This window comes from Sturnira hondurensis, unplaced genomic scaffold (genome assembly GCF_014824575.4).
Source record: "Sturnira hondurensis isolate 20B ecotype Veracruz unplaced genomic scaffold, ASM1482457v3 Scaffold0005220, whole genome shotgun sequence".
Classification (NCBI taxonomy): domain Eukaryota; kingdom Metazoa; phylum Chordata; class Mammalia; order Chiroptera; family Phyllostomidae; genus Sturnira; species Sturnira hondurensis.
This window is the reverse complement of record NW_028077851.1, coordinates 9,031,848-9,059,726: the sequence shown is the minus strand read 5'-3', so window position 1 is coordinate 9,059,726 and position 27,879 is coordinate 9,031,848. Positions and strand designations below refer to the sequence as shown.

General features: G+C 42.2%; 1 protein-coding gene and 1 pseudogene across 1 annotated transcript; both read left to right on the top strand.

Moving 5' to 3' along the window:
- Positions 1-27: 27 nt before the first annotated feature.
- ASB11 (ankyrin repeat and SOCS box containing 11) lies at positions 28-22,530 on the top strand. The gene is made up of 7 exons (XM_037046337.1): positions 28-209; positions 7,628-7,707; positions 11,668-11,775; positions 14,664-14,814; positions 17,325-17,459; positions 18,828-19,019; positions 21,846-22,530. The coding sequence occupies exons 1-7, from the start codon at positions 92-94 to the stop codon at positions 21,968-21,970; spliced, it is 909 nt and encodes a 302-aa protein (XP_036902232.1). The 5' UTR covers positions 28-91; the 3' UTR covers positions 21,971-22,530.
- On the top strand, positions 22,314-25,142 carry LOC118987280 (eukaryotic translation initiation factor 1-like; annotated as a pseudogene).
- Positions 25,143-27,879: the final 2,737 nt, after the last annotated feature.

Here is a 27,879-nt window from a genome sequence, read left to right as displayed (position 1 = left end):
CCGGAGTTTGGTGATTCGAATACACTAGATGACTTTGAAGACAGTCTTATCCAAGGAAATAAGATAAGACCTCCAGAGCCAAACCCTCAGAATGCTTCAATTAACTGGGGACAATGAGAAGGATCTTGATGTTTCAAGAAGTGTAAGAAGGCCCGGAGTGTGGAAAGAGATTTCTTTTGGGGATTACATTTGTCACACATTTCAGGGAGGTATGTTGCTTAGACTGGTTTAAAAAAAAAACTCCCTTTAGTTTCAAGTTAAGCATGATCTGAAAAAGCTATTTTCTTATTTATTCTGTAAATCTGGGCAGGGGGCTTTTTAAACATTTCAGTAATGTGGTTTTTGATATTCTCATAGATTATTTAAAACCATCATGGTTTAAATTAGGTAAAGTCCAACAAAGTCAATGTTGGCAAGAGCATTACAAATGTTTTCTGTTGCTTGAGTGCATTGTTTTTATCTTTGTGGCCCTTAGTTAGGTACACTCTTAAAAAGGTTCTATAATAGTCAGAGCCTAAATAAGCATCATTAAGTCTGGGGCCATAATACAAATCTCATAAATTGAGTTCATTTATTCTTTAGCTCAGATATATCTGCCCAAGCTACTAGGGTAATCTCCATTTAATTTGTAAATAGCATGGATTTAAAAGTCAAAAATTTATTTTCAATTATTATTAACAAGAGGCAGCTGAGAAGAGAGTGCATATTTATTTCTCAGTTTAATTTCATACACACACACACACAATAGAGACTTGGTCAATAAAGCCTTCTATAATAATACAGGCAGTGACCTGCCAGAAGTAGTGGTTTCTACATGATTCCAACAGCGTTCCTTTTGACATTGTTAGCAGTCAGATACCACATATTTCAAGCTAGGTGTATTGAAAATCAAGAACAGCCCTGGCTGTTGTAGCTCAGTGGATTGAGCAAGGGCCTGCGAACCACACGATCACGGTTCGATTCCCAGTCAGGGCACATGCCTGGGTCGCAGGCCAGTTCCCAGCAGGGGACTCAAGAGAGGCAACCATACACTGATATTTCTCTCCTTCTCTCCTTCCCTTCCCCTCTAAAGATAAATGAATTAAAAAAAAAATCAAGGACAAAATTTGGTGCAAGTGTTCAGCTCAGACCAGAAATTCCCTTTCCTGTTTATTGGTTGGATGAATGTTTGTTGGGAGACCATGTGGCATTTCATTAATACATTACCTAGCGAACCGAGAAAAGTCTCAGGGAGGTGAAATGTCTTGATTTCCAGGAGTATTATGTGCCTGTAAGCCATCATCGGGGCTGTGAGAAACAAGGAGGGCGGTAAACAGCGCACCCAGGGCAGAGTTCAGTCACCTTAGGCCCGAGCACTCCTCCTTTTGGAAGCAGCACCTAGCATCGTATCCCCCACTAAGCGTATTTTTTTTATACTGTAAAATCTTTGGGGGAAGGTTTTTTTCCTGGAATTTCATATTCTGGAATACAGCATTCAATGTATCTTTGTGGTTCAACCTCTTACATTTGTAGGTAACTCATCAGGATTGAAATAAGCTATGGTTGGCTTATTTTGATTTTGCTTTTCTTAGGCTACTTGGCTTAGTCTGTCAGTTAAGTGCATACACGTTTGACATGTTGTCATTGGCCCTTGACATTGCCTCTGGAGCATCAGGCGGATCCTGGATCCCACCCTCAGCCATAGATGTTCCTTTCTTCCTGCACTTTCTCCCCAGAGATGTGGTGTGTGATTTTTCAACCTTTGCTAATCTGGCCAGAATGGAAGCTGTTTTTCATCCAGTAACTTGGTTACTATACTTGATAAATGAAATATAGATACAGGTTGATAATGCATTTTCACAACGCTTGGACCAGATAGGACTCAGGAGTTTTGGGGAATACTGCAAAGATCACACAGAATGTATACTGAGTGTTACGCAGCAATCCCAGCATCAGGGCGTAGAGCCGCCTCCCAGAATCAAACATTTGATATTTCTATAATGAACACATCACAGCAAGTGAAAGTACAAGTTAAAAACAATACGTTGCTTAACCCGAGTCTCGGCCATGTTTTGCTGCCAAAAGAATTTGTGTCAACCTTGGGGGAAACTTGGTTTTTCGAACTTGGGGGATGTCTACTATGGCAGATGTGAGATTGTAGAACTATTGCATCCTGCCCCCTTCTGTGCTGTTTAGAGGCAAGTTTAAAAGACTGTTTCTGTTCTAAGTGTTACACTTAAAATTATTTGTCCTCATTCTAAATTCAAAGGACTGACCTTGACGTGATGGCCATGCCTCTGCCTGACTCATCAGTCCGACTCCTCTTTCCTATTTGTCTTAATTGGATAGGATTTTCCTGTCTTGGGTACATTCTTACCCAATCCTCTACCTAGCCTTCTCCTCTTGTTCACTTTTGCTGCTGGTTTTTTCAGCCTTTGGCCAACCATCTTCTGAGCTGTTATACATTAGAGGTCCTGCTGGCTTTCGCAAGTAGGGACAAGCAGTCCTCAGTAGGGACTCTTCCGCCCCACCTGTCACCTAATTCAGCTCCCCTGTTCCTAAGGGGTTCGAAGGAACCTTCTCTCTAATACACTACAAAAAGATGTTCATTGACCTTAGTTCATCTCCTGACCAGAGCGGAGTGTTCTAGAGAGTGCGTGTGCCCTTTAACTCAATTTACTATATAGTATCTTAGATATCTCAGGGAATTTATTATAGTAAGGCTTTTTACAATTATCTTTGTGTTATCTAACATATCATTAATTCCACTGGGGCCTTGCCTGTATTTTGGAAATTCCTTTTGGTAAATGCTGCAGGAGAAGATACTGCTCCCTATGATTTTGAACTTAAGAGAATAAAAGACAGTTCCATGTGCACTGCAGATTATAACCTGTTAGCTGGTTTTTAAAACATAACAAACCAGTAATCTCACATGCTTGCTGAAATTAGGAAGGGTAAAAATTGCAGAAGCTTTGAAAAATATAATTGATTTTTATCTTGAACACTACCCAATTTTGTTATTGAAACCTACCGTTTTCAAAGTTGTCATGACATTGTTATTCAGACTCGGAGAAGTAGAGATAGAAATCATATTGTGAGAAAAAATGAAAGAGGGGAATGAAAAGTACTTGAACATTTTGCGTACACCTCGTCAGGAACAAGTAAACATATTTGTAGTATAAACTATCCTCATAATGTGCTTGCAGCCCTGTGACATCGGCATTCTGCCAAATAATTAAAAATAGACTGTCTTAGAAGAGACTGACTGATTCGTACTTCAGCATTCATTTATTTGGAGAGCTTGGTTACATATTTCCTAAAAGGAATGGAAAAACTCCTGAGCTGCCAAATAACTTTTATCCTTAATTTCTCACAATTATCTGCAATTTACAAAACAAGAATGATAAGAATAAGAGACTGCGTGTTGGGAAAAGAGTAGAAAAACAGGAGAGCCCACCTTGGCAGAATTTTCTGGAAAAGAGTTTTGTGTGAAAACTCTTCAAGGTCCTTCCAAGCAAGTGCTGGAAAACATGTGATTGGAAAGGTGACTTCCTTGAGAGTGGTTTTGTTTCCAGTTGGGAAACAAAAGTGATTTCTACACTGAAGGTGATATAGTTGGTTTAATCCACATTACCCATAGAGAGAAGGTGCATATTAGCAAAACACTCCAGACAAGTCAATCTACCAGGAGGACAGGCAGAATTTAAGCACCAGTACTTCTTAAAACTAGAAGAGGGTGTGTTCAAAAGTCTCAAACCATGGATTTCAGTCCTGTTTCTTGCACTTACTAGAAGCTTGCGGGGTGAGGGGGATGTCATGCATTTGGGGGTGTTGCAAGACTCTTTGTCTCTCAAAAGCCGAGGGATGGGGGCTCCAGGGGAAGTGCAAGTTCAGATAAGGGGTGCTGGAAGGAGTGGAGTCTGGTATTTCCCCCTCAAATTGAAGTCTGCTCAGGCAGTGCACTGGACCATCCCATCTTACGCAATTCAAGGAAGAGTTGGAGAGTAGTGTTGGGTGAGTGAGACGCCCAGCACAAACTGCCATTCCCTCTTTCTTGGTGGGATGGAAGATGGCCCCACAGACTCGCCGCAACCTCAGAAGCATGGGGGTGGGAGTAGGAGACACCAGAGGATGCTGCATTAATGGGGGACCATAGGACAGGGGGTGAAATGCCAGTGCATAGGAAAGGGGCCTGGATGTAAGACCTGCTGAGGCCCAGTGAGCTGGACTGGCCTCCCCTTCCAGTGAACTGGGGAGACATATTCCCTGTCCCTGTTGTTTCTCCCCACTGCCCAGGCACCAGAGGAGCTGGCACTGAGAACAAAGCGGAGGCGTGTTTGAGAACGTGCTGATTTTTCGCCTCCAGCTGCCGGGGGACAGAGAGGACCAGACCCTGCCTGGGTTTGGCAGAGGAGCAAAGAGTGCAGCTTTAAAGTGGACTGACCAGTCAGCTGGTCATTTTTAAATCCTTGTGTCCAATTCTGATGTAAATACAGACAAGTGCACAAATCTTAAGTGAACAGTGGGTTAATTTTCATAAAGCAGGTACAATCGGCTATACCAGCTCCCAAGAGCAAGAAACTGCATATTATCAGCATGGCCCGTGCCAGGCCCTCTTCCGGCCAGCCCCTACCCCTGCTCAGGGTACTTTGGAATCCTGTCACCCGAGGTGAGTTTGGCCCTTTCCCACACTTTATAGGAGGGAATCACTGCACACGCTCTTTTGTGCCAGGCTTCCTTCACTCACCATACGTTTGTGAGATCTTTCCAGGTTGTGTGTACAGAGCAGGTCTTGGGGGACTGATGAATGACAAAGTTACTGGAAATAGGAGGCAGATGGGATGGCTCCTGCTCCCCAGGGGAAGGGGACTCTGCCACCCCCTTGGAGGCAAGTTTTAGAAATAATAAAGCCATTTCATGTTGGTATTCTAAGTTAGTAATAGCAAATTACTACTTGGCATCTTATTTTTATTTTTGAACCAAGCACTTATGGTACCTTCAGGTGACTTTGGTTGACTGGCTGTTGTTAGAACAAAAGAGTAGCAAGCAGCTGGGGATTTGCTCCTTACATTGGTCAGGGTGCTATGTTGCCTTCTAGTCAGCTGGGAAGACTGTCCTTGCAACCCAAGTGCCAGGATTCATTTCCAAGAGCAGTTAGGCAAGGGGGCAACATATAGCTTGTGTGATGCACGTGTCACATTGAATGAGATGGAGATGTATTAGAAGAAAACCAAGGTTCACTGAGGATTATATGCATATGTTGTGTCATTCCCTGTTTATGCAAATTAAAAATGTCTAAGAGATTTAAAAATACTCCCCTCATTAGCTTTTAACTGACTTAGGAACAAGGGGAAATGAAAACAGTTGTATCTGCTTTTCTTTTTTAAATTTTTATTTATTTATGTATTTTTAGAGGGGAAGGAGAGAGGGAGAGAAACATCAATGTATGGTTGCCTTTTGTGCATCCCCTGCTGGGAGTTGGCCTGCAGGGAACCAGCCTGCAACCCAGGCATGTGCCCTGACTTGGGAATCGAACCGAGATCCTCTAGTTCGCAGGCCTGTGCTCAATCCACTGAGCTACACCAGCCAGGGCTCTGCTTTTCTTTTTTATATGCAGAATATGAAAATACTAGTCATTTTATTTATATGTAATATGTGTTATATATATACACTTTTTTATTTTGCAACTAATTTAAAAATGACAGAAAACTTACAAGTGGTACAAATAATTCCCACCTCTCTTCACCCAGAGAGCCCATTCACATTGACCCACCCGTCTTACTATCCCTGATAGAAAAAGATGGAATCAGGTGCACACGTTTCCTTCAGATGTTGTGTGTCCTTTACTCTGGAACAGTTCCTTAGTCCCTCTTTGAACTTGTTCCAGGCCAGCTATTTTGTAGAATGCCCCTCAGCTTCAGTTGGTTCGCAATGTCCCTGTTAGATTTAGGTTATGCATTTTGAGCAGGAATATCACTGAGCGATGGCTTGGGCTTCCCATTGCATCGCTCCCCATGGTCCATGATGTTCAGTGTGTTCCAGCAGGTGGTACACTGCCGATTTGTTCCCACCACTTGCGATGTTATCTTGGATCCCCTGGGTAAGGTGGTATCTACAATGTTGGTTTGCTGTAAAATTACCCCTGTTCTCTTTATAACTAGTTATTATTTTGCAGGGAGATGGTTTGATGTAGATTCTGTTATTCTACATTTCTAAGCTGGAATTCTACTGTAAGGGAGAACTCTCCTCCCAATTTATATATATTCATTTATATCAGTGAGGACTTACCGTGTGTACACACACACACACACACATATGATCACATTTTCATACCTATTGCTCCAATTTCAATCCAACCCAACCCTATCGAGTTCATTCTAGCTTTCCCCCTATTCATGTATCAAAGTTGAGTTTCAGTGTGAGAAGAGAATGTACTGAACTGTTTATAGCCCTGGATCTTATCAATTAGAAAAGTTTACTCAGTCTTCGAGGCCTTGAGCTATCTGATATTCACATGCCTTCCACCTTTGGCGGGATTGTTCTTGCCAAGGTTGCAAGTATGAGGGACCTGAACGCTCAACTCCATCAGGATCACCTGGGAAAGGTTGGTAAGATGACCCTTCATGTTAAGTCCAAATTGTATTACATGCTAGAAGAGCACAGTTATAATTTGAAGAATGCCCAGATTTTGCACACTGGAGTAGATTTTCTTCCGAAACAAGTAATTGCCTTTTGGCTTGTTTAATAGAGGGTTATTTCTTAAATGCTCATTTTAGCTGGTTAATCTTGTTTGCTGACTAACAATGACAAGATAAATGTTTCTAAGGCAGTTTTGAGGCCATTCCCTAGAACATTGTCTTACTGTATGTACTTACAAACAAATTGTCTTGAGCACCTACCATCATGGGTGTATGCTATTGGCCTACTTAGCTAAATACTAGATTACTATACCCTCGTTTTATAGATCAGGAAGTTGAGGTTCAAGTAATTTTAGTAACTTGTCCATTTTTGGCAGAAAAAGTGGTCACGGTTGGATTTGAACCCAGGCAGTGTGGCTGCATTGGTCCCATGCCTAGCCATCATACTCAACTGCTCCCAACAAAGCTGTTTAGGGAAAAACTTTTGGAGGGTTAGGCCATCTGAAAAAAGACATTCTGCACTATGATAACAGACATGCTTCATGACCAAAATGAAACAGACAATTACCTAGGGGATTTAGAACAACACTGTTTTCCCTGACCCACTAGAATTTCCTTCACGGTGCACGATGAGCCGTTGAATCTTTAGGGTAGAGGTGAGAGTAAGAGGCAGGAGAAAGATGAAGCCGGGGAAACTCATTGTCCAGCTTGGCCCTTCATTTTGCTTTATTTAGAGCCATTAATTCAAGCACTAGACCATATCTATTGCTTGTTAAAACTGCCTCCCAATGCCAGAGAGAGTTTGTGCGCTCTCTCTGCACCTACCAACAAACTAACAGGCTGTACACTCAGTGGTTTGTCATCCTCAAAGTAGCTGATGAGAGAGCCTGCTGCTTGGTACAAGCTTGTGTCCTCTTCCCCCAAACCTCCTCTCACAGTGGGTGGGCAGCATGACTGAGCTGTAGGAATAATATTCCAGACCTTGACTCTGAGCTTGATTTGTGTTTCAGACTGCTGGGCTGATCGATCCCCGCTTCATGAAGCTGCGGCTCAGGGGCGCTTACTGGCTCTTAAGACTTTAATTGCACAGGTAAGTAAACTGATGGATTTTTTGTGCCTATCTTATAAGCAAGCATCCTTCTTTATTAGCCTTGCCTGTAGCAGAGGTCTGGTTCACTGTGTCCAGCATAGCCATTCCAGATACATGTATCCTCTTACAACTCACCATTTCTTCCTCCTGCCTCTCCTTTCTAGGGAAGCTGCCCACTTCCACCTTGCCCCTTCTGGGCTTTCCTTTATCTTACAGGAAGTTTCCTTGTGAGGCTGGTGGGGAATTCCCTCAAGTTTATTGGTACAAATTCACCTTAGAGTCTCCCAGGGTGCCTTAGTTATAGCATCCCTGAAGTTGCAGAAGTCAGCTATTGCTGTGTAACAAATTACCTCAGGACATAGGGGCTGAATCCCTGGCCTGGTGTCTCAGTTGGGTGGAGCATTGCCCTGTGCAGCAAAAGGTTTCAGGTTTGATCCCTGCACAGGACCCATACTTCGGTTGCATGTTCGATCTCCGGTTGGGCCATGTATGGAGGCAACCAATTGATGTTTTTCTCTCACATTGATGTCTCTGCCTGTCTCTTTTGTCTCTGTCTGTATCTCTTTCTCTCTCAAATCAATAAATATATCCTCAGGATTAAAAAAACCATAGAAGCTGGAAAAAAAAAAAAACCACTTAGATCCTCGCATTTTCTGTTGGCCAAGGAGCAGCTTAGGTGGATGGCTCTGGCTCTGAGCCCCTTACAGGCAGTCATCTCATAGCTTGGCTAGGGGAGGATCTGATTCCAACCTCACTCAGGTGGTTGTTGGTCAGCTTCAATTCCTTGCCATGTGGGCCTCTCCATGGGGCAGTGCCTACATCACGAGGTGGCAGGTGGCGTTCCCCAGAGAGAGCACGAGAGGGAACCTAGGAAGGAGGCCTTAGTATAACCTGATCTCCAAAGGGATATCCCATCCCTTCTGCCAGTAGATACGAGTCAGTAAATCCAGCCCCCCACACCAGGGATAATACCAGGGAGCAGTACCAGGAATCAGGAGCCATGTTAGAGGCTGCCTACCCCGGTGATACACTATTCTAAGAGCAAACATTAAACTAGATTGAAAGATGGGTAAATTTTACTCCTTTGGGAGGATTTATTAAAGTCTTAGTGATTAAGGCCTCTATTTTTATTTATGACTGTATCCCTTGAACAGTGAATAGTGGCCTTGGAAATATTAGTGAAATGAATGAGAGTATACATGCCCCATTTGCTTTGTTTGTTTTAGCATCTGTGAGTGTACAGAGGAGGTGAGTCATCATATCTTTTTTTCCACAACCTGACTAACACTGAACCTGGCTTCCTTACCATTTAAACTTGAAACAGCTGGTCACAGTGCTCGTTGGATGTGTGTGTGTGTGTGTGTGTGTGTGTGTGTCTGTGTGTGTGTGTTTACCTTTTTTTCCTCTCCTTTATGAGCTGCGTTAGTTCTCAAGAGGGGCAAAAAGAAAATTACCAGTAATTATGACATAGGCTTTGTACTTGATTTTATCAAGTGCTTATTTATTTTAGGTACTTAAAATTCTATTTGATTTGATTATTTTTAATATGTCATATATTCACATAGATCAAAAAAGAAAACGATATAAAAAGGTACACAGTGAAAAATCTTATATCCACCTTCTCCCTCTCAGCCTCCCACTTTAATACTTTTATTAGTATTTTTAATAAACAGAATTTTGGAATGATTTTAAAGAAGCAGTGCAGGAATAGTACAGTGAGTTTCCATATACCCTTCACTCAACTTCCGCTAGTGTTAACATCTTACATGACTTTGGTACTTTAGTCAAAAATAAAACATCAACATTGGCACGATGCCATCAGCTAAACTACGGGGTTACACTAGTCTCCCCACAAGTGTTTATTTCCCTTCCAGGATACAGTCCAGAATACCACATTGCATTGAGCGTGCTTATTTTTAACTACATTGCAGAAGCATGCTGGTTTCTGTCATTTGCTTAAATATGTAAGAAGCATTCTTCATAGAGAAGTTTAACTCTGCCTTGGTACACCCCACTTCCTTGGCTTTGCTCACTAGCCAAAATGTTTTACTCCATTTTGTTTTACATTAAGATAGCGCTGTGTGCTGTGAAATGTTCCACTCAGGATCAGAAACTCCTGATTATCACACTGGCTGCCACCTCCAGCCAGGGAGCCTCAGGTCTTGTTAATAATTTGAACTTTGTGCTTCTCCATTTCCTCATGTACAGTGCAGGTGATTCACCCTTGATATTCTTTTTTTAAAAAAAGATTTTATTTATTTATCTTTAGAGGGGAAGGGAAGGAGAGAAGGAGAGAATATCAGTGTATGGTTGCCTCTCGTGAGTCCTCTGCTGGGAACTGGCCCGCAACCCAGGCATGTGCCCTGACTGGGAATCAAACCACGATCCTCCGGTTCACAGGCCTGTACTCAATCCACTGAGCTACACCAGCCAGGGCCTCCCTTGATATTCTTTCAGGTCTGCCCAGCATTATATTTCGACAATTCCAGGGATTTTGAGTTTGTACTGATTTTTTTTCCTAGCACATTGCTGCCATCTTTTGGACTAACTTGTTTTTGTTTCCTTGAAAACAAATCATATATGGGAAAAGGAAATGGGATTTTTGCCATTGTATTCTATACCCAACCTGAAGTATACAGTGCAGTTCTGGAGTCATGATGTCCCATCCAGAACATGAAAATGCCCCCAAAGAGGCATAGAGAGGCCCTAGTATGAAGGGACGGGCAATAATGGAAAGGGACAGGCAGCACCATGGAGGTCTGGCGGGACATGGTGGGCAATGAGGTTGGGGTTTGGGGTTCAGGGTCAAGTACTAGGTTTTAGAAGCTTTCAGCAGGTCAGTTACAAGGCAGAGAATCAAAACCAACTCAGCTATGAAGGATCAACCAGGGACCTAATTCCTTTCACATACAGAAAATGGTAATCCTGGGGGAGAATGGTAAGGGCCAAGTTGAAATCAGGGCATGGAGTCTGAGTTGGCCAGCAGCGGGCCTGCTCCTGTCCTCTGTCACTTGGACTCCAAGACAAGAAAGGTGGGGCATGGCAGTCTGGAGAGGGGGTATGTGCTAGGGCTGGGCAGAGCCACTGGGAGCTGAGGAAGGAGATGGTGTGAGGGCCAGCCCCCTGGCCCCATAGTGGGGCACCGCAGACTTCCATACGCAGTCGGGTAGTGGCAGGCAGCAGCACTGCTACTCAGACGTATGAGTCCTGGGAGCACCACTGACTTCACTATCTACCCTTAAGCCTGGAGGTCATCCTTCTGTTCCCGATTACAGTACTGTAGTGTATTTTCTCTTCCTTATGATTTCCTTAATAGCATTTTCTTTTCCCTACTTTATTGTAAGCATACAGCATGTCATACATATACAGAATGTGTTAATCAACCATGTTATCAGTTGGGCTTCTGGCCAATAGTAGGCTGTTACTAGGTAAGTTTTAGGGGAGTCAATTTATAGACAGATTTTTGACTGAGCAGGGGTCCTTAACCCCTGCATTGTTCAAGGGTCAACTCTGCTCTTTTTGCCTTGCTAGCTTGAAATTTTTTTATGTTTTAAGTCTTAGCTAAACACAACGTCACATGTGAAGTTTTCTTTGACTTCCCAAGCAGTTTCAAGGATATCTATGCTGCCGATTGAAATTTGAACATACTTCCTGTGTAACAATATATTCTTGCTGCTTCCCGCCCCCCATTTCTGTTTCCCCACTAGGCTCTTGGAGGCAAGTGACCTGTGTCATAAACTTTCAAGACCCAGCTACTAGCACAATGCCTGCCTCAGAATGCTGAATAAGCATCTGGTGGAGAAATGAATTCAAGGCTCCCGTGCCATATTTAGATTCCCCTGGCCATGGCCTCTTTTTCTTTCTATATGATTCCCTCAGGCCAATAAAAGCATATCCCACAAGGTTGCCTTCATTGCTGTTGCTAATGCAGCCTTTAACCCACTTCTCTCCAAATTGTAGGGTGTCAACGTGAACCTCGTGACAATTAACCGGGTGTCTTCTCTCCACGAGGCGTGCCTTGGAGGTCATGTAGCCTGTGCTAAGGCCTTGCTAGAAAATGGTGCACAGGTGAGTAAATGCTCCTGCCTGGCAGGTCTGTCTACCCAAGTGCAGCTACTACCGTCCAGAGAGACATGACCTTCCAGACTGCTTACCCACTGTGGGTGTGCAAGTCTGGCCCCATCCTTATTCACATTTCCGAATGGTCAAGAAGACATTTATACAATCTACCAAGTGATCCCCTTGAGTTTATCTTATTTTTAAATTCTCCCCCCTTTTTTTAAGGAGTGACGGATGTGCTGTGTGTAATCAGAATAGAATTATAAAATTAAAACTTTTGAAAATCTCGGGGACATTTAGTTGCCAGACACTGTTTTGTTGATGATTTCATTTTTTTAAATTCAGCCCTTGCACTCTTTATTTCATGAGCTGTGATGTTTTTAAGTGCTTAATGAAGATTTCCTTTAGATTTTGTATGGGAGTTGGGTTTCTACATGTAGAACCAAATGGCAAAGTCTTCTGTGGGCAAAGTGATTTTCCTGATGCCACAATGGTTGTGTATTTTCATTACGTAATGTTTCTTCAAGTTACCCTTAGCCAAGTCACATGTAATGGTTAGGGTAGGGTTGGGGGAGGGCCATTTCGTTTCCAGCCAGATGACTGGAGTCACAAGCAGGCTGTAGGTAGGAAACACCAGACAGTGCTGGGTCATAGAGGAGTGTGCTGTACTGCTCTGGGCGCTTCTGTGGGGGGCAAAGAGAAGAGAACGACATGGTCCCTTGCCTTTGGCAAAATATGTAACATTTAAATCAGGATGACAGACAGAACAGGCGGGAGTTGATCAACCAGTGGGAAGTTCCTTGAAATTGACACTTCCTTGTTCACCTCAAACTCAGCACATCTGAGACTGTGTTTATCATGTTCTTCCCTCTGGTACCGGTTCCTCCTCTTGGATTCCTGGCCCCTGTGGCCAGTTGAGACATTTTCCTGGTTTTCCAAGCCCCAAACCTGGGAGCAGCCTATGTCTTCTATCTCCTTACCTAACTAATCACAACATCTTGCTAATTTTACTCCCTTAAATATTTCTCAAGTCTGTGTTCTCCTTTGTCATGTTCCTATGCTCATCTAAAGTATTTATTGTATCAAAATGACCTAATGATCTCTTTGTGTGTTTGTCTTCCCTGGAAGAATTCAACCTATTCAAAGAGAGGCAATTGTCTTAACTTTTGTTTCTACTTGAACAACAATAAGATTTAGGAAAAAAAGGGAAAAGATAAAATAAAATAAAAATTGGCACCTTATAGGTGCTCAATAAATGCGTGCTGACCTGAACTGAGAGAGAAGCTTATAGGCAATCAAGTCAGAAGACTTCCTGGACTAAGGAAGAGGATAATACTTAGTAAAAACAAATGGAATAAGTTGCACCAAATATTTGTTAGGAAAAATGTAAAAAGGGTAGAAATCTCAGTGTATAAATTTACACACATTTTTCCCTGTCCTTGTCTGTCTCTGCCATCTTAGCATCTCATGTTTAACTTTCCAATTTAATGGGGAATGAGGAATTTAGGGTCCTGATGATCACAAGCATGTATTCTTACTTGCTGAAGCAATAGATTTCATATCAAGCCCTCATTGTCCTGCATTTCAGTCCTATCGTCCCCACCAGAATGCCTTGTTCCCCTGCTGTTCTTTCCAACCTGTTGCTAATACTAGATCAAAGGTGCCTCCCATATCCCTAGAAGGCACCGGGGAGGGTTGTAGACAGCACATTGATGGCTGTTTTCTTTGTGTCTTTGGCTTCATCATGATCTCTTCAGGAATCACTGCTGGCATATGTAACTTATGGATTATAGTAGTACAGAAAGGAAGGTTGTGGCAAGAAAGACAAAATATGGGGCATTGGTGAGATTTTGTGCAAGTCCAGATTTGGGGACCTTAAATGAGTTGACTTCTGTAGTGTTTTTATTTCTGCCATGTTTGTTCATGATTGAGAGGGGGCAGCAGCTCCAAATTAATAGGAAATGGAAATAAATGTTTATTGAATGCTTACTGGGCACCAGGCAGTGTTCCAAGTATTTAACATATAGTAACTCGATCTTCCCAATAACCTCACAAGGTACATTCTTTTATGATCTTCATTTTATAGACAAGAACACCTAGGCACAGGAGGGTTGAATCCCAACCAAGATATCTGAACAAATGAAAAAGAGCTGGGATTTGAACCCAAATAATGATTTCATGGGCTATATTCTTCACCATCATACAGAACTGTTCCTCAATGATTAGGAAGCTCCTAAGAAGCTCTGGAATACCAACGAATACATTTTAAAAGCTTTATCCCATTTTGCCCCATTTGGGACATCAGTTATAGAGGTGAGAGTTGATAGGGAGTAACTTTGATGGACCCCAATCCCCTCACACAGGTGGGTAGAGGGAGGGCACTACGGGCAGGAGGAAGGATACTGGAGAGCTACCAGGACTCTCTGGCTTTTGCCTGTCCCAGCCTTCTTAAGCACTGGGCATATCTGGGGCAGAGGTGACTGGAGTGGTGCTGTGCCTCTCCTTGGTGCAGGGCACTATTGTCAGTGCAGAGGGGGGCCTCAGGCTCTGGCAGCCCTGGCCAGGGCAGAAGCTTGAACTTGGCACTTCAGCCAAGACACAGGACAGATAGGTGTAGAATTGCCCATAGCAGCTTGAGAGAAGCAAGGCTTTCTGTACGCCTCCTAATTAGCACACTTGAGTTTGTGTGTCAGGTTGTCATCGAATGTTCTGATTCTATTAAATAAAGGATTTTGGAGAGCTAAAAAATATCATAACATAATACTGTAATGATAGAGTTCCCTCATTCATTCACCTGCATGGGAACCCTTTTCTCCAGGCACTTATATAGGACTGCAACTGGGAGATGGTGATAAAGAAATAGCAAATCCTCTGGGTCTCTCTTTGCCCATCATTAGGTCAATGGAGCGACGGTTCACGGAGCCACACCCCTCTTTAGTGCTTGCTGCAGTGGCAGCGCTGCGTGTGTTAACGTGCTGCTGGAATTTGGAGCCCAGGCCCAGCTCGAGGTGCACCTGGCGTCCCCTATTCATGAGGCAGTCAAGAGAGGTAAATGAGCCAGCACATCACACACCAAACATCGGTGGCCTCATTCCAGTTGGCATGAATTGTTGGTCTGGTGTTCATCATGCAAGGGTTCCCCAGATCGTAACTAGTAGACTGTGTGCAGTTTAGAAATTCCACACCAGTCATTTCAGTTTGCCTGTGTCTTCAGGGAATATCACTGGGGCATGAAACAGCTTTTCTCATTACCTGGGCAGTCCCTTTTCTCATCTCATCTGAGGAGATGTCCCATTGCCTGAGGACAGTCACCTGGCAGGCCTTCCTTGAGGCTCTTTGCTGGTGTGTTGGTGGCAGCCGGTACGATCGGCTCACTTCTGTGAGCTGTACTGTGGTTATGTCTCTGTCCTTACTAGAAAAGAGTAGCTCATCCCCCAGGCCCATAAAACACCAACCACTAACATAAAATGAATTTGAAAGTATCTAAAAGCCAAGGCTGATAGTCTCTCTCATGGAAGATTAAATGTAATTGTTCACAATCGGCAATATATTCTAGAGGAGCTAATGACTTTTAAGTCATTATTTACTGGGAAAAAAAGTAGCAAAATATGGCATTGGAAACCTTGAACTTGACTCCCGACTCCTATGTCCTTGTTCCTTTTGAAATGAGAGAAAAGAGTAAAATTAAGGAATTCAAAAATTGTATGCATAGACTAAACGTGAACAAGAAGATGCCATTGAAAGGCCAAGGTCATTTTTCAAAGGTCACACTCAAAGAGCATCATTTTTGTGTTACCCAGCGGTGGACTTACTCTCTTAAATTAAGACCAGAAATACGATGGAGAAGCTGGTATAACTGGGCATGAAAGGCTTTCTTTCAAAAGGCAGTAGCGAAATATCTGCCCCAGGTTATTAAACATGTCACTTAGCAAATTTTGGAGGGTGGATTACTTTAAATGATACAAAAGACCCAAATCTCTGTGTATCTATGGTTTTAATGTCCCATACATTTTAAGTAAACATTTGTTGATGAACAATTGATGTCGGCCATTTCCCAAACTTCAAATAAGTTCTTTAAGTTTTAGGGAAATAGTCTACTTTGGAAATGATATAAAGGTTTTTAAATCTTTTAAATATTGATTTGGAGTAGACCTTAATCTATTATGTACATTTCATCTACACATTTAAAAATAGATTGCTTTGGGAATGGTTTGAATTACTGAAATAATTCTGCAGTGCTTAGATGGTTACGTATGGAGTGTTTGGTATCTGTGTACCATATATATATTTGTCCTAAAACACATGAATTCATGTGTTCCTACATATTTTTTCCCTGTGTCCACAGAATGGGAGGATGAATAGCAATCTCACTATGTTAGATATCATCATAGCAGGGCTAATCATTTGGCTTTTATGCATTCATTTTTTTAAAAACTTCCTGAGAATACTTAAATTGATCTCAAACTAGGCTCAGTTTCTTCTGCAAAAAGAAGACAGGATTATTCAACCATGTTTATTAGATTCCCTGTATTTACCAGGGAATTTTTAGGTACCGACTAGATAGTCCTTCTGATTCTTACAGCTTTAAACCTCTTGAACAAGCTGACTCAATCTGGGTCAATACTTTGACGTGTTGATGTTATCATCCAGGCATAATATTTACTTATGTGGACAAATAAGTAGTTTGAATCTACAGAAGCCTTATCTGTATATTTTAGTGCGTGTTTATACTTCACTCAGAATTTGTGATAAATCAAGCAGGTTTGAGAGAAGCTTACTTTTATGTTACCTATAAAGAAAAGCTTGATTAAGTTAATCAATAATGATAAGATTTTTGAAAGGAAACACTTAAATCTTCAAAGAGAACAAACTGTTTACGAGCTCCCATTGATACCTCAGAAGCATTTGCTCCCAAACAAATCATGCTTATGCTGCAAATGAACTGTGTCTATCTGTTCATTGGACAAACTCTCTAAGGAGAGTCCTTGGACATAGTTCTCATTAGTCATTAATTTACAAGTGCATTGAAGTAAGTATATTCTGTACTTGAGATTTTAAAAGTAATTTTCACGGGTATCTTCCAGGTTGACCAAACTAAGGAACTTTTACTACATGGTGCAGAGATATGCCCAACCTTGTATGCATAGGTGAAGAAGAGAATGAGAGATTTGTAATGGAGAGGGTTCAGGGCTGGGCCTTGGATTGAAGCCCTGGCTTTTCAGACTACTAATAGCAACAGTCAGTTACCCCTCTGGGTCTTAGAGCCTCCATGTATAAACTGGTGGGTTCATTCTAGAGGATTTGAGCTGTGCTCCTCGGAGCCCTTAGTGTAGTCGGAGGCACCTCAAAGGCTGCAAAAAGGAATGAAGTGGGGGAATTGTGGGCGTGCTTCTCTTTCTAATGGTTTCATTTTGTAGATTTCTAAGATTTCCAAAACCATTTTTTTCTGCTTAAAAAACTCTGTTATGTCTAAAGCCCGTTCCAGATGAGCAACTGCATGATCCTGTGAACACTCAGTATTTCACTTACTTCAATGAGCTTTTCTTGTGCCCCACCAGGTCACAGAGAGTGCATGGAGATTCTGCTGGCAAATAACGTGAACATTGACCAAGAAGTGCCTCACCTCGGAACTCCCCTATATGTGGCCTGCACCCACCAAAGGGTAGATTGTGTGAAGAAACTTCTAGAATTAGGTAGCTTCCAGAAATCTTGTCACGAAAAAGGACCTATTAATAACCTTGTTGGTTTTCCGTGGCTTCAGAGACGGAGTTCCTGTCAGGCGGGACTAAATTCTTGCAGCATTTGATGTTCAAATGCTTAAAACAGAACTCTGGAAAAATGAGTGTCCATGTTTTTTAGTCCCTTTGAAAGTGGCTCCATTTACTTGGTATGGGTCTCCTTGGTGGTCTCAAGAGAGAACAAAACTCTCTTTCCCATTTAAGTCCTAGGGGGAAAAAACAGCTGTATTACATTGGCTCTTTTTTGAGTCACATACCCGGGTCTGAACCAGTCATGGTGGCCAAGGGAATAAAATACAACACTGATTGGCTTAGCCTTAGATTTCGGTCTGTACTGCAGCTGTTGGGCTTCACTGACAGCACATGAACTAGGAATCACAGGGAGGTTCCCCGGGGGAAATCTACGCGTGGTTACCAGGAAGACGCTGTATCTTAAAAACAACAGGCGTTTGCCATGGACTACTGCAGATCAATCCTGCTAATTTATTTAGTGATTTTTTAAAAAAAATTATAAGAGGCATGTGGAGAAACTAAGAGTCCAGGGAAAAGTAAAATGTCTTGAAACTATTATTTGTTTAGAGATTTCCCAAAGTTAGTGATTGACACAAAGGTGCAGATTGGAATAAGAACCCGTAAGTAAGGCCCTGGCTGGTTTGGGTCAGTTGTGTTGAGCATGGAAAGGACGCTGGTTCAGTTGCCAGTCAGGGCACATGCCTGGGTTGTGGGCCACGTCCCCAGCTAAGGGAGGGATGTATAAGAGGTAACCCATTGATGTCTCTCACATCGATAGATGTTTTTCTCCCTCTCTTCCTCCCTCCCCTTCTCTGTAAAAGTAAATAAATAAAATTTTTAAAAAGAGAAACTTTAATAAGGTTTTTATCTCTAAAATTTTTCTTGTTTTTAAAAAATGTGTCATCGTATTCTATTCCCTATAGTAGTTCAGAAATCTTTTTAGGAGCCCTGAATAATATAAATATCAACTACACTTAGCTTTATCCTTTGCAAAAAAAAACAAACCCCACAACCAAAATAACTCTAAAAGGAGCTGTAAATATTTAATTTTGTATGACACAAAGTTCATAGGGGAAGGCAAGTAAAGTATTTTAAATGACTAAAAATATTTTTACACACTTTTCGCATCGAAGTATTTTGAGCCTGTCTCAATCGACATTGCTGAGGTTCTAGGCTTATATCACATTTTCAGATATTTGTCAAATTGTTATGGCATTTAAGATGTCTTTACCTAAAGCTCCTATATGTTAGGCTTGTTGTGTTTCTGCATGTAACATTCAGTGCTGAACTGTGGCCATCTGCTTTGTTAAGGAGCCAGTGTTGACCTCGGCCAGTGTCTGGACACCCCGCTCCACGCTGCAGCCATGCACTCCAGCGTGGAAGTCATCCACCTGCTGATCGACTACGGCGCTAACCTGAAGCGCAGAAATGCTCAGGGCAAATGTGCACTTGATCTGGCAGCCCCCAAAAGCAGCGTGGAGCAGGCACTCCTGCTCTGGGAAGGTAAGGAAGGGCTGGGTGTGCATGTTTCTTCCTTCAGCGCATCTGTTCTCTCTCCGTTCTGTCTCATCTCTAGGCTTTCTTACCTCTTTCCTCTTCTTTTTTAAAATTTTTATTTGGAAGTGGCATGGAGGAGGTAGCAAGTGCTGGCATCGCTGAGCTGGGATTTTATATGCTGGCTATATTCACATATAAACAAAGGGCATTTATAGACAACTGAATATTGCTTTGTATTTTCCATAACAAGAAAATAATCAGAGAACTTTGTTCTTACCATGAAAAGGCTGAACTGCCACATCTGTCCTGGCACAGGCACACAATGGCACAGACCACAACTCCCCTTTGTAATATCTGGATGCATTTCAGGGAAAAATTAGAGGTCCTTGAGTTAGAGGTGATAAATACGTGGCATGTGTATTTCAGAAAGCAGACTAAATGAAGTTGTTTGCCTCTTCTCTGGATCAGGGAGCAGGTGGGTCTGCATTCCTCATTCCTCCATTATGGCTAATGCAACTCTGGGTGCCGCAGGAGGAGAGATGGCCTTCTGAAATGCTCTGTATTCCAAATTAAAGAGAGAACCCTGCTGTGTCTATACAGAAATCTAGGCACGGTCAGAGCCTGGATTGATCATGTATGCTTGGGAGAGTATTAACAACAATAGTCATTATTTGTTCTTAAGTGTGTCAGGCACTGAACTACATTGAGAACATAGATTAGTCTCCCTGAATTCTTAAAGATTTAAAGCAGGAGCAACTGTACAGTGAGTGGTGCTATCCCAGCTGCACATGGGAACAGAGAAACTTTATAAAGAGATAGGCTTGCAGAAGGTCACATGGCGACTGAGAAGCAGGAATTCTAACCAAGCAGTCTGACCCCTGAACATCCATTCTCAACATTATGATTAGCCCAAACCTGAGTCTTCTGAAACAGTTTCTAGTGGGGAAGGGTTTCCTTTCACTCACCAGTTTGATTTGTGAAACCACCTCATGTCTTACATACCTTCCAAGTGTAAAGCTTGGCTCAATAATTTGAGGAATACTTTCTAGGCTGGTGCTTCTTAAGCTTTAAAGATCAGAGGAATCACCATGGGGCTCTCATTAAAATGCAGAGCCTTACTCAGGAGGTCTAGGGCGGGGCCCTAAACACTGCACATCTACCCGGCTCCCAGGTGGTGCTGATGCTGCTGGTCCGAGGCCACCCTTTGAGTACCACTGGTCTAGGTTATTTCTAGCAATCCATGTCATTAATGGTTGTTCTGTCATTAGAATCTGCGCTTGAAGAATTAGGATCTTCCTTAACAGATCCCAGTTTGGAAATCCCAGATGCTTTCCAACTATTAGCTCAGAAGATGGTTTGCAGCAGGTGTCACATTTCCTCTTCTCTTCCATCAGAAATGTTCCCAGGTTCAGCATTTGTATTTCTTATAAGCACATTCATCTGTTCTCTTTCTTCATAAATATAGCCGCTTGCTGTACAGGGGTGTCAAACTCATTTTCACCAGGGGCCACATCAGCCTTGCGGTTGCCTTTGAAGGGCTGAATTTTAAGGGTAGTTTTACGACTGTATCCATGTAACTGCTCCTTAACCAGGGGCAAGGAGCTCAGAGCTGCTGCTGGGTAGAAACAAGGTGCTGGGCCGGATAAAACAAGGTGGAGGGCCTCGTGTTTGCCACCTGTGCTCTGGAAAGGTAAACACCAACTATGTCAGAGTTCGTGCTGGCGTCTGAACTGGTCTAGGCAGCCTGGATAATTTCTCTACATTCCTTTTTTTCTGGAGTAGCTTCAGTTGGGTGAAAGGTAGAGACACTTTCCATTCTTGTATCCAAAGATTTTAACTGAGAGCAATTGGTCTCCCAGGTGGCTTTGCGTCCCATGGATGCCTCTTGGCAATATGGATGCAAGTGCTACGTGGCCGTTTGCACATGCCGCTCTCCATTTCTCATGGGGTGCAAGGTACTCCCACAGTGGGATTTTCTTGAAAAGGAAAACCGTGTCCTGTAATCACATAAATCTCCTTGAAGAGATGTTCATTGATAGAGTCAGGTTACAAAATAGTGGGACATTACAGATTCCCCTGTATAACTAGTATTCTAGCCCAAATCTCATTCATCCTCTTCAACCATATTTTGGACTCTTTGTTAGTTTACTTTCCTTTAGGACTCAAAGCTGCTCAAGGCCACAGGCATGATGATTCCATGAGACTCCATGAGGCAGAGGTTCAGGGTGTAATGGGCTCTAAGCGGGTTGGATCCTTTCTCCCAGTCTTCTATTGAGCTGGGATCCTTGCGAGAATGGCGGGCCCTCCAAGCGTGAGTCAGGACTCAGGCAGCACTGCCTCCTGAAAGCTAGAGCCAGGCGATCCAGGGGGACCCTGAGTGCCAAGGTCCCAGCACGTCTGTTTCCTGACCCTGCCTCTTTGACCACGTAGGCTGGGCTTCCTGCTGACACTCTCCTGGTTGTTGTTCCTTGCTCTACAGTTCTGTCTCTTGCGTGCACTTCTTACATGCTCAGTGCTTCCATTTGCATTGCCTCTTCAGCCCCCTTAGACCCCATAGCTCATTCCTAACTTGCCTCTAATTAACCTCATTCTTCAGTGTCAGTAATATAATGGCCACTGGAGGCTCAAAGTAAAGAAACATGTCCCTGTCCAAGGGGCAGACCGAAATTCTGCATGTATTATGTGTTTGCTACCTTACTCTCTAACTCCTATACAGCTCCAGCCTCTCTTAATCTTTTAGAAAGTTTCAGCCTCTTCCAGTCCTCTGGTCTCCCTTCACCCCATCCCCACCCCACTAGCATGAGGTTCACACCATTTTAATTCCTTCCTTAGGCCCGCCTGCTCTTTCCCAGCTCTGCCGCCTATGTGTCCGGAAGTGCTTGGGGCGAGCATGTCATCAAAGCGTCCACAAGCTGCATCTGCCGGAGCCACTGCAAAGATTCCTCCTCTACCAGTAGTCCCAGCTGCCCGTGGAAGGTCTTGGAAATAATCAGGTTGTTGCCTGATGTACACGGGGTAGCTAGTATAGATGCTCAACAGCTAGACTCTCAGTATCTTCAAATGAGCTCATCCAGTTAGATTAAGTTCCGGATGAATTGGAAACACTTAGGGAGTGGAAACTTCTCATTGGTTTAATTTCCTCATTAACCAAGGGGCAACCAGAGACCTTTCATTTTTAGCTCTTCTTGTTAAGAAACTTCGAAAAATTGTGAAGTAGAATGAGAATACTATGGTATTTCCAAAGGCTCATGATCTCCACTTATGTAAGGGTCAACATTCTGAGTATCGTGCAGACACGTAATGATCTGGGCGAATCGGATTGTGATGAATGTGAGTATCCCAGGGTGTGTTCCTCCTGATTTAGTTCTTCCTTCTTTCCCTCTTTCTTTCCTCTATGAATAAATCTCTGCTATAATTTTGATTTCCTTGCCTTCTTGTTTTTAATTGCATTTATTGGGGTGACATTGGTTAATAGGACCACATAACTTTCAAGTGCACACTTCTATGACACACCATCTGTATATTGCACTGTGTGCCCACCACCCAAAGTCAAAGCATCTTCCATCACCACATATTTGACCCCCTTTACCCATTACTACTCCCCATCCCCTTCCCTCTGGCAACCGCCACGCTGACTTTTTATATAGTGATTAGCATAGCTGACTTCCTTGCCTTTAAAAAAAAATTATATATATATATATATATATATATATATATATATATATATATATATATCCTAATACTTTTAAAACACCACAGTTAATTGAGGCTGCCAGTTACTGAGTTCCTGGTTGGTAAGTGAGATGTGGGAAGAGTTTAGCTCCCCTGGAGGTTGGGGTCTGTTGCTCGTCACGTTTGATATTAGATATTTGAAGTAGACATGTTTAGGAGAGAGCAACATGGGGTGCTCCCACTGACTGAACCCACAGGCACGGTTTGATGCAGGTGGCAACCCAGGCAGCCATCAGCTTATTTTCACAGTCAGGAGTCCCAGGGTTGTGGAAATAAACCAAGATGGGCTCAGTTGTGAGTCAATGTTATTTCTGTGAGGAGGAGGCCACAATAAGTGCAAAGGTGTACTTAAAAAACTGCCTTCCTCTCCCTTTCTCTCTTCTTCTCCCTCTTCTTTTTCTTCCTCCCAACCTCCTCCCCTTTGGCCATTCCTCCTCCTCTTTTTTTGTGATTTTAAAACATGAAAATTGGGTGGACTAATGATTTTAAGTACTCTTACCATAATTTAGTGCCTATAGTAATATTAGCAGTTCAGTTCCCAGTCAGGGCACATCCCTAGGCTGCAGGCCAGTTCCCAGCAGGGAACTCACGAGAGGCAACCATACATTGATATTTCTTTCCCTCTCTCCTTCCCTTCCCCTCTAAGGATAAATAAATAAAGCCTTAAAAAATAAATAAAAAGAAGATTCTCTCTAGGATGATCCTAACATTTGTTCTAAACATATTTTCCCCCGTTTTTCTAGACCATTGATTTTTTAAAAATTTATTTACTTAATTGTTGTTCAAGTACAGTTTTCTGTCTTTTACCAGACCATTGATTTTTTAAAAGATTTTATTTATTTATTTATTTTTAGAGGGGAAGGGAAGGAGAGAGGGAGAGAAACATCAATGTACGGTTGCCTTTCATGCATCCCCCGCTGGGAACTGGCCTGCAACCCAGGCATGTGCCCTGACTGGGAATCGAACCGCGATACTCTGGTTTGCAGGCCCGCGCTCAATCCACTGAGCTACACCAGCCAGGGCAAATTTTTGACTAGGACAATTTTGCACTTCTTCCACCCACTCTTGGAGACATTGGCTGCCTGGAGACATTTTCCGTTGCAACAATTGGGGGAGGGATGCTACTGACATCTAGTGGGTGAATATTGGAGATGCAGGTGATCATCCTACAAGGCAGAGGACAGCTCCCCACAGCAAAGAATTAATTACCAGGTCCCAAGTGTCACTGGTGCTGAGGTGAAGAAACATTGCTCTACACCCGTGCTCGTCAGTACAGAAGCCACTAGCTACATGTGCCTACTGAGCAGTTCACATCTGGCTAGGCTGAACTGGGAAGTGCTTAAACTACAAAGTGCATACCATGTTTGGAAGATGCGGTACAAAAAAAGATGTGAAATACTTTATTCATGATTTTTATGTTGGTTGTACATTGAAATGATGATAGTTTGACTGTGTTAGCTAAATAAAAGTCATCATGAAAATTATTTCCACTTTATTTTACTTTTAAAATGTGACTACAGTAAAATTTTAAAATACACATGTCGCTAGCATCATATTTCTGTTAGTATTGTTCTAGACTTTTTTTCTCATTTTCACAACTTTGGAATATGAAATAAGTTAATGTCAATTAACTTTTTAAAACTATTTGGGGAAAACTATTAGTTAAAACTTGCAGGCCGGGTCCTCACTTGTGGGTGTGGGAGAGGCAACCAATCAATGTTTCTCTTTCTCTCTCCCTTGCCCTCTCTCTAAAAATAAATAGATAAAATCTTTTTTAAAAAATTTAAAATGATGGCTATAAAACACTAGAATAAAGTATTCATGAATATACATAAAAGGGAAGGTCTTTCCTAAGCATAATATCAAAGGCAGAAACTTCCAAGGAAAATACTGTTACACTAAAATACGTACCAGCCCCAGCCACTGAGCTGCCACACTGGACTCAGCAACCTCGAGCTTGAGTCCCCTCACTTCCAGACGCTCTGCCCCCCTGCCCACCTCCTCCTGGTGCAGCTTCCGCAGGCCTTTTCCACTGAGGAAAAGGAATTGTATCAGAACCTCTACTCTTTCGAACCCTTTGCCGATGCAAGTAAAGGTCATGGTCTGTTTCCTGCTGGAACTGAGAATTATATCCACATAAGAATTCAACAGAGAAACAGTACGAAGACCCTTACTACTGCCCAAGGCATCACTGGTGATTACGATAATAGGACACTAGTGAAGGTGTTTAAGAAAAATTTTGCCTGCAATTGTACTACAGTTGAGTATCCGGAATATGGAGAAGCAGCTTAGCTGCAGGGTGAGCAGCACAAGAACTTACGCCAGTTCCTCATAGAGAGTGGACTGGCTAAGGACGATCAGCTGAAGGTTCATGGGTTTTACTTGTCACAAGTTTAAAAATCTCATGGTTTGCATAATGTAACCATTTGGAGCCTGCTTTTATTTCGGACTACTGTAACGCCTTCATGCAATAAAGTGAAAAGGCAAAAAAATAAAATACACATTGTAGACCATTCAGGAGTTAGAGGCTTTCTATCTTCAAAGTGTTCTCCTAAGGGCATTTTTTTTTTTCCGATCAGCCTGAGTCTTGCTGAATGTCTGAGCTCTGTGTTAATTAAGCCCACGGTGTCCTAGGATATTCAGTCTGTCTGTGACCCAAAGGAACGAGAGAGTCCTGTTGTTCCACCTTCGTCCTGAACCTGCAGAGTGTGGAACTCAGGAATCATGTGCATGGATCTCCCAACTCTGGTAGGGGTGTGTGTGTGTGTATGTGTGTGTGTGTGTGTGTGTTGGCGGTGTGTGTGTTGTTGGGTAGGGAGCACTTGCATCCTGAACTGAGTCTCAAGAGACCACTCACCAGAACCACAAGGACATGGAAGCAGAGCAGGTCCCAGAGCCTGCGTTTGGAATTACGGCAGTGTTTTACAATCTATGGAAGTAGAGATTGGACAGAGGTAGTCTTTAACTTCCCCTTGAGTCCTACATCCAATAAGCTAGAATCAGACCATCAGATAAGTCATCTGGTTTATGTGAGGTTACATTGCTTGCCTTGGGGGGGTTGCTTAACACAATAGAGATTATTTCATTACTCACAGGATGTGGGATGTTTTATTCCCCAAATTGTGTATTTTTTTTTTTACAATTTCAACCATATTTGAGGTGCTATTCAATAATTTCTCAATTAACCCGACATGATTTTACTTAGTATCTATTATGTGCCAGAAACTCTTTGAGGCTGTGAAAAACAGACAAGGTCCTTGCCTCCCCAAAGCTTGTTTATTAGAGAAGGCAACAGAAATGAGCAACATGCACATATGTATCATTATTTCAGGAAGTGATAAGAAGAAAAAGAAAGCAGACCCAGGGTAAAGAGTGATGGAGAGAGCTACTATTTTATATAAGGTGATTAGGCAAAGACCCTGGCAGACTGACTGCATTTGAAAAAATCTATTAATGTATATATCTAATATGTATTAATTCATTTTACTCTTCAAGTTTTAGTGACTTCTTTTTCAATACATCACGGTTTTGAGGGATGATTTGTTTTTGTTTCTTTGCCTGATTTAATATAATGATTCTGCTATGAAAGTATTTTTGAGTTCTTTTTCCCACAAACCATATTGCAATGATTTTCTAACTTTCAAACCCTTTGAAACTGTCCTTTTAAATGGTACTATCATGTTTCTTAGCTATTTCCATATTGCTGGATACTTACATTATTTCTAATTTCTTGATGTTATAAATACTGGTGATACTAGTAAATACTAGTGAGAACTTTGATTTTTAAAAATAAATCTTAAATGTTTGAAGTATTTCCTAGAAGATGTTTAAAGTGATATTTACTGATTAAGAAGACTTTAAAATAATAATTTAAAATAATTTTATAGATACAGCCCTGGCTGGTATAGCTCAGTGGATTGAGCGTGGGCCTGCGAACCAGATGATCATGGTTCGATTCCCAGTCAGGGCACATGTCTGGGTTGCAGGCCGGTTCCCTGCAGGGGATGCATGAGAGGTAACCATACATTGATATTTGTCTTCCTCTCTCCTTCCCGTCCCCTCTACAGATAAATAAATAAATCTTCTAAAAAATTTAAAAACCCAATTTCTAAAAAAATAATAATTTTATATATACAGAAACTGAATCATTTTAAGGGAAAATATTTGTAATGACCAAACACCCAATATTACCTATTCATACACCATGTGTTTATTATACTGACATATAAATATCTATATACTGTATGTCTGTGTAGCATCTATCTATTGATTATTTATTTGACTGTATCCATCATCTGCCTTGACCCATTATTTTTTTTAAAAGCTTGTGTGTGTCCCTTGAAGAATTAAGCTTCAAATCTTAAAATCCCTTAAATTATTTACAAGGCTGGGTATGCCATTCAGCATCTTGAAGTTTTTTTGTTCATAATTTATTAAGGAACTGTTTCTCCCAAAGTAATTCTTCGTCCCGATATTTCTAATATGGCCATATCAAACCAACCTGACATTTACAGATGATTCTTTTTTCGGTAACAATGCTCATTGCTAAGATTGTATGCACTTAACACAAAGAGACCAGCTGATGCTCCAGAGACATTGCCTGAAGCTGCTATGGTGAGGGATGAATCAAATAGCTGTGGCTTATTAGGGGAGGGTGCTGTCCCCACAGGAGAGCCTCTGGTCACAAATCACATCCAGGGGCTGCTCCTGTATGGGCATTCGGACATTCGCATATGGACATTTGCATATGGGATATACCATCTTCTTCCTTCTGCAGAGTCTCTACTAGGATAAATACATGCTCACACTCAGAACAGCAGCTTCGAATTTTAACATGAGTTTCATCTGTAAAAAATGTATACCAGATTTTCATTTTCATGTATTAATATCCCTTCTCCCACCATGGTTGCATCTTGAAAATTTCCAGGTTACAGAAAAATTGCAAGAATAATACAATGGACCCTGGCTGGTGTGGCTCAGTGGATTGAGTGCTGGCCTGCAAACCAAAGGGTCGCCAGTTTGATTCCCAGTCAGGGCACATGCCTGGGTTGCGGGCCAGGTCCCCAGTTGGGTTGCGGGCCATTTTGACTGTTCATATTTATAATGTAAAACCATAAAAAGTATTATGAGATAA

Bases quoted from the DNA above. Each gene is read 5' to 3' on its own strand.
- ASB11 (XM_037046337.1), top strand. From the start codon at position 92: ATGCTTCAATTAACTGGGGACAATGAGAAGGATCTTGATGTTTCAAGA. The intron at 14,815-17,324 runs GTAAATGAGCCA...GTGCCCCACCAG, and splicing joins TCATGAGGCAGTCAAGAGAG to GTCACAGAGAGTGCATGGAG. The intron at 19,020-21,845 runs GTAAGGAAGGGC...TTCCTTCCTTAG, and splicing joins GGCACTCCTGCTCTGGGAAG to GCCCGCCTGCTCTTTCCCAG.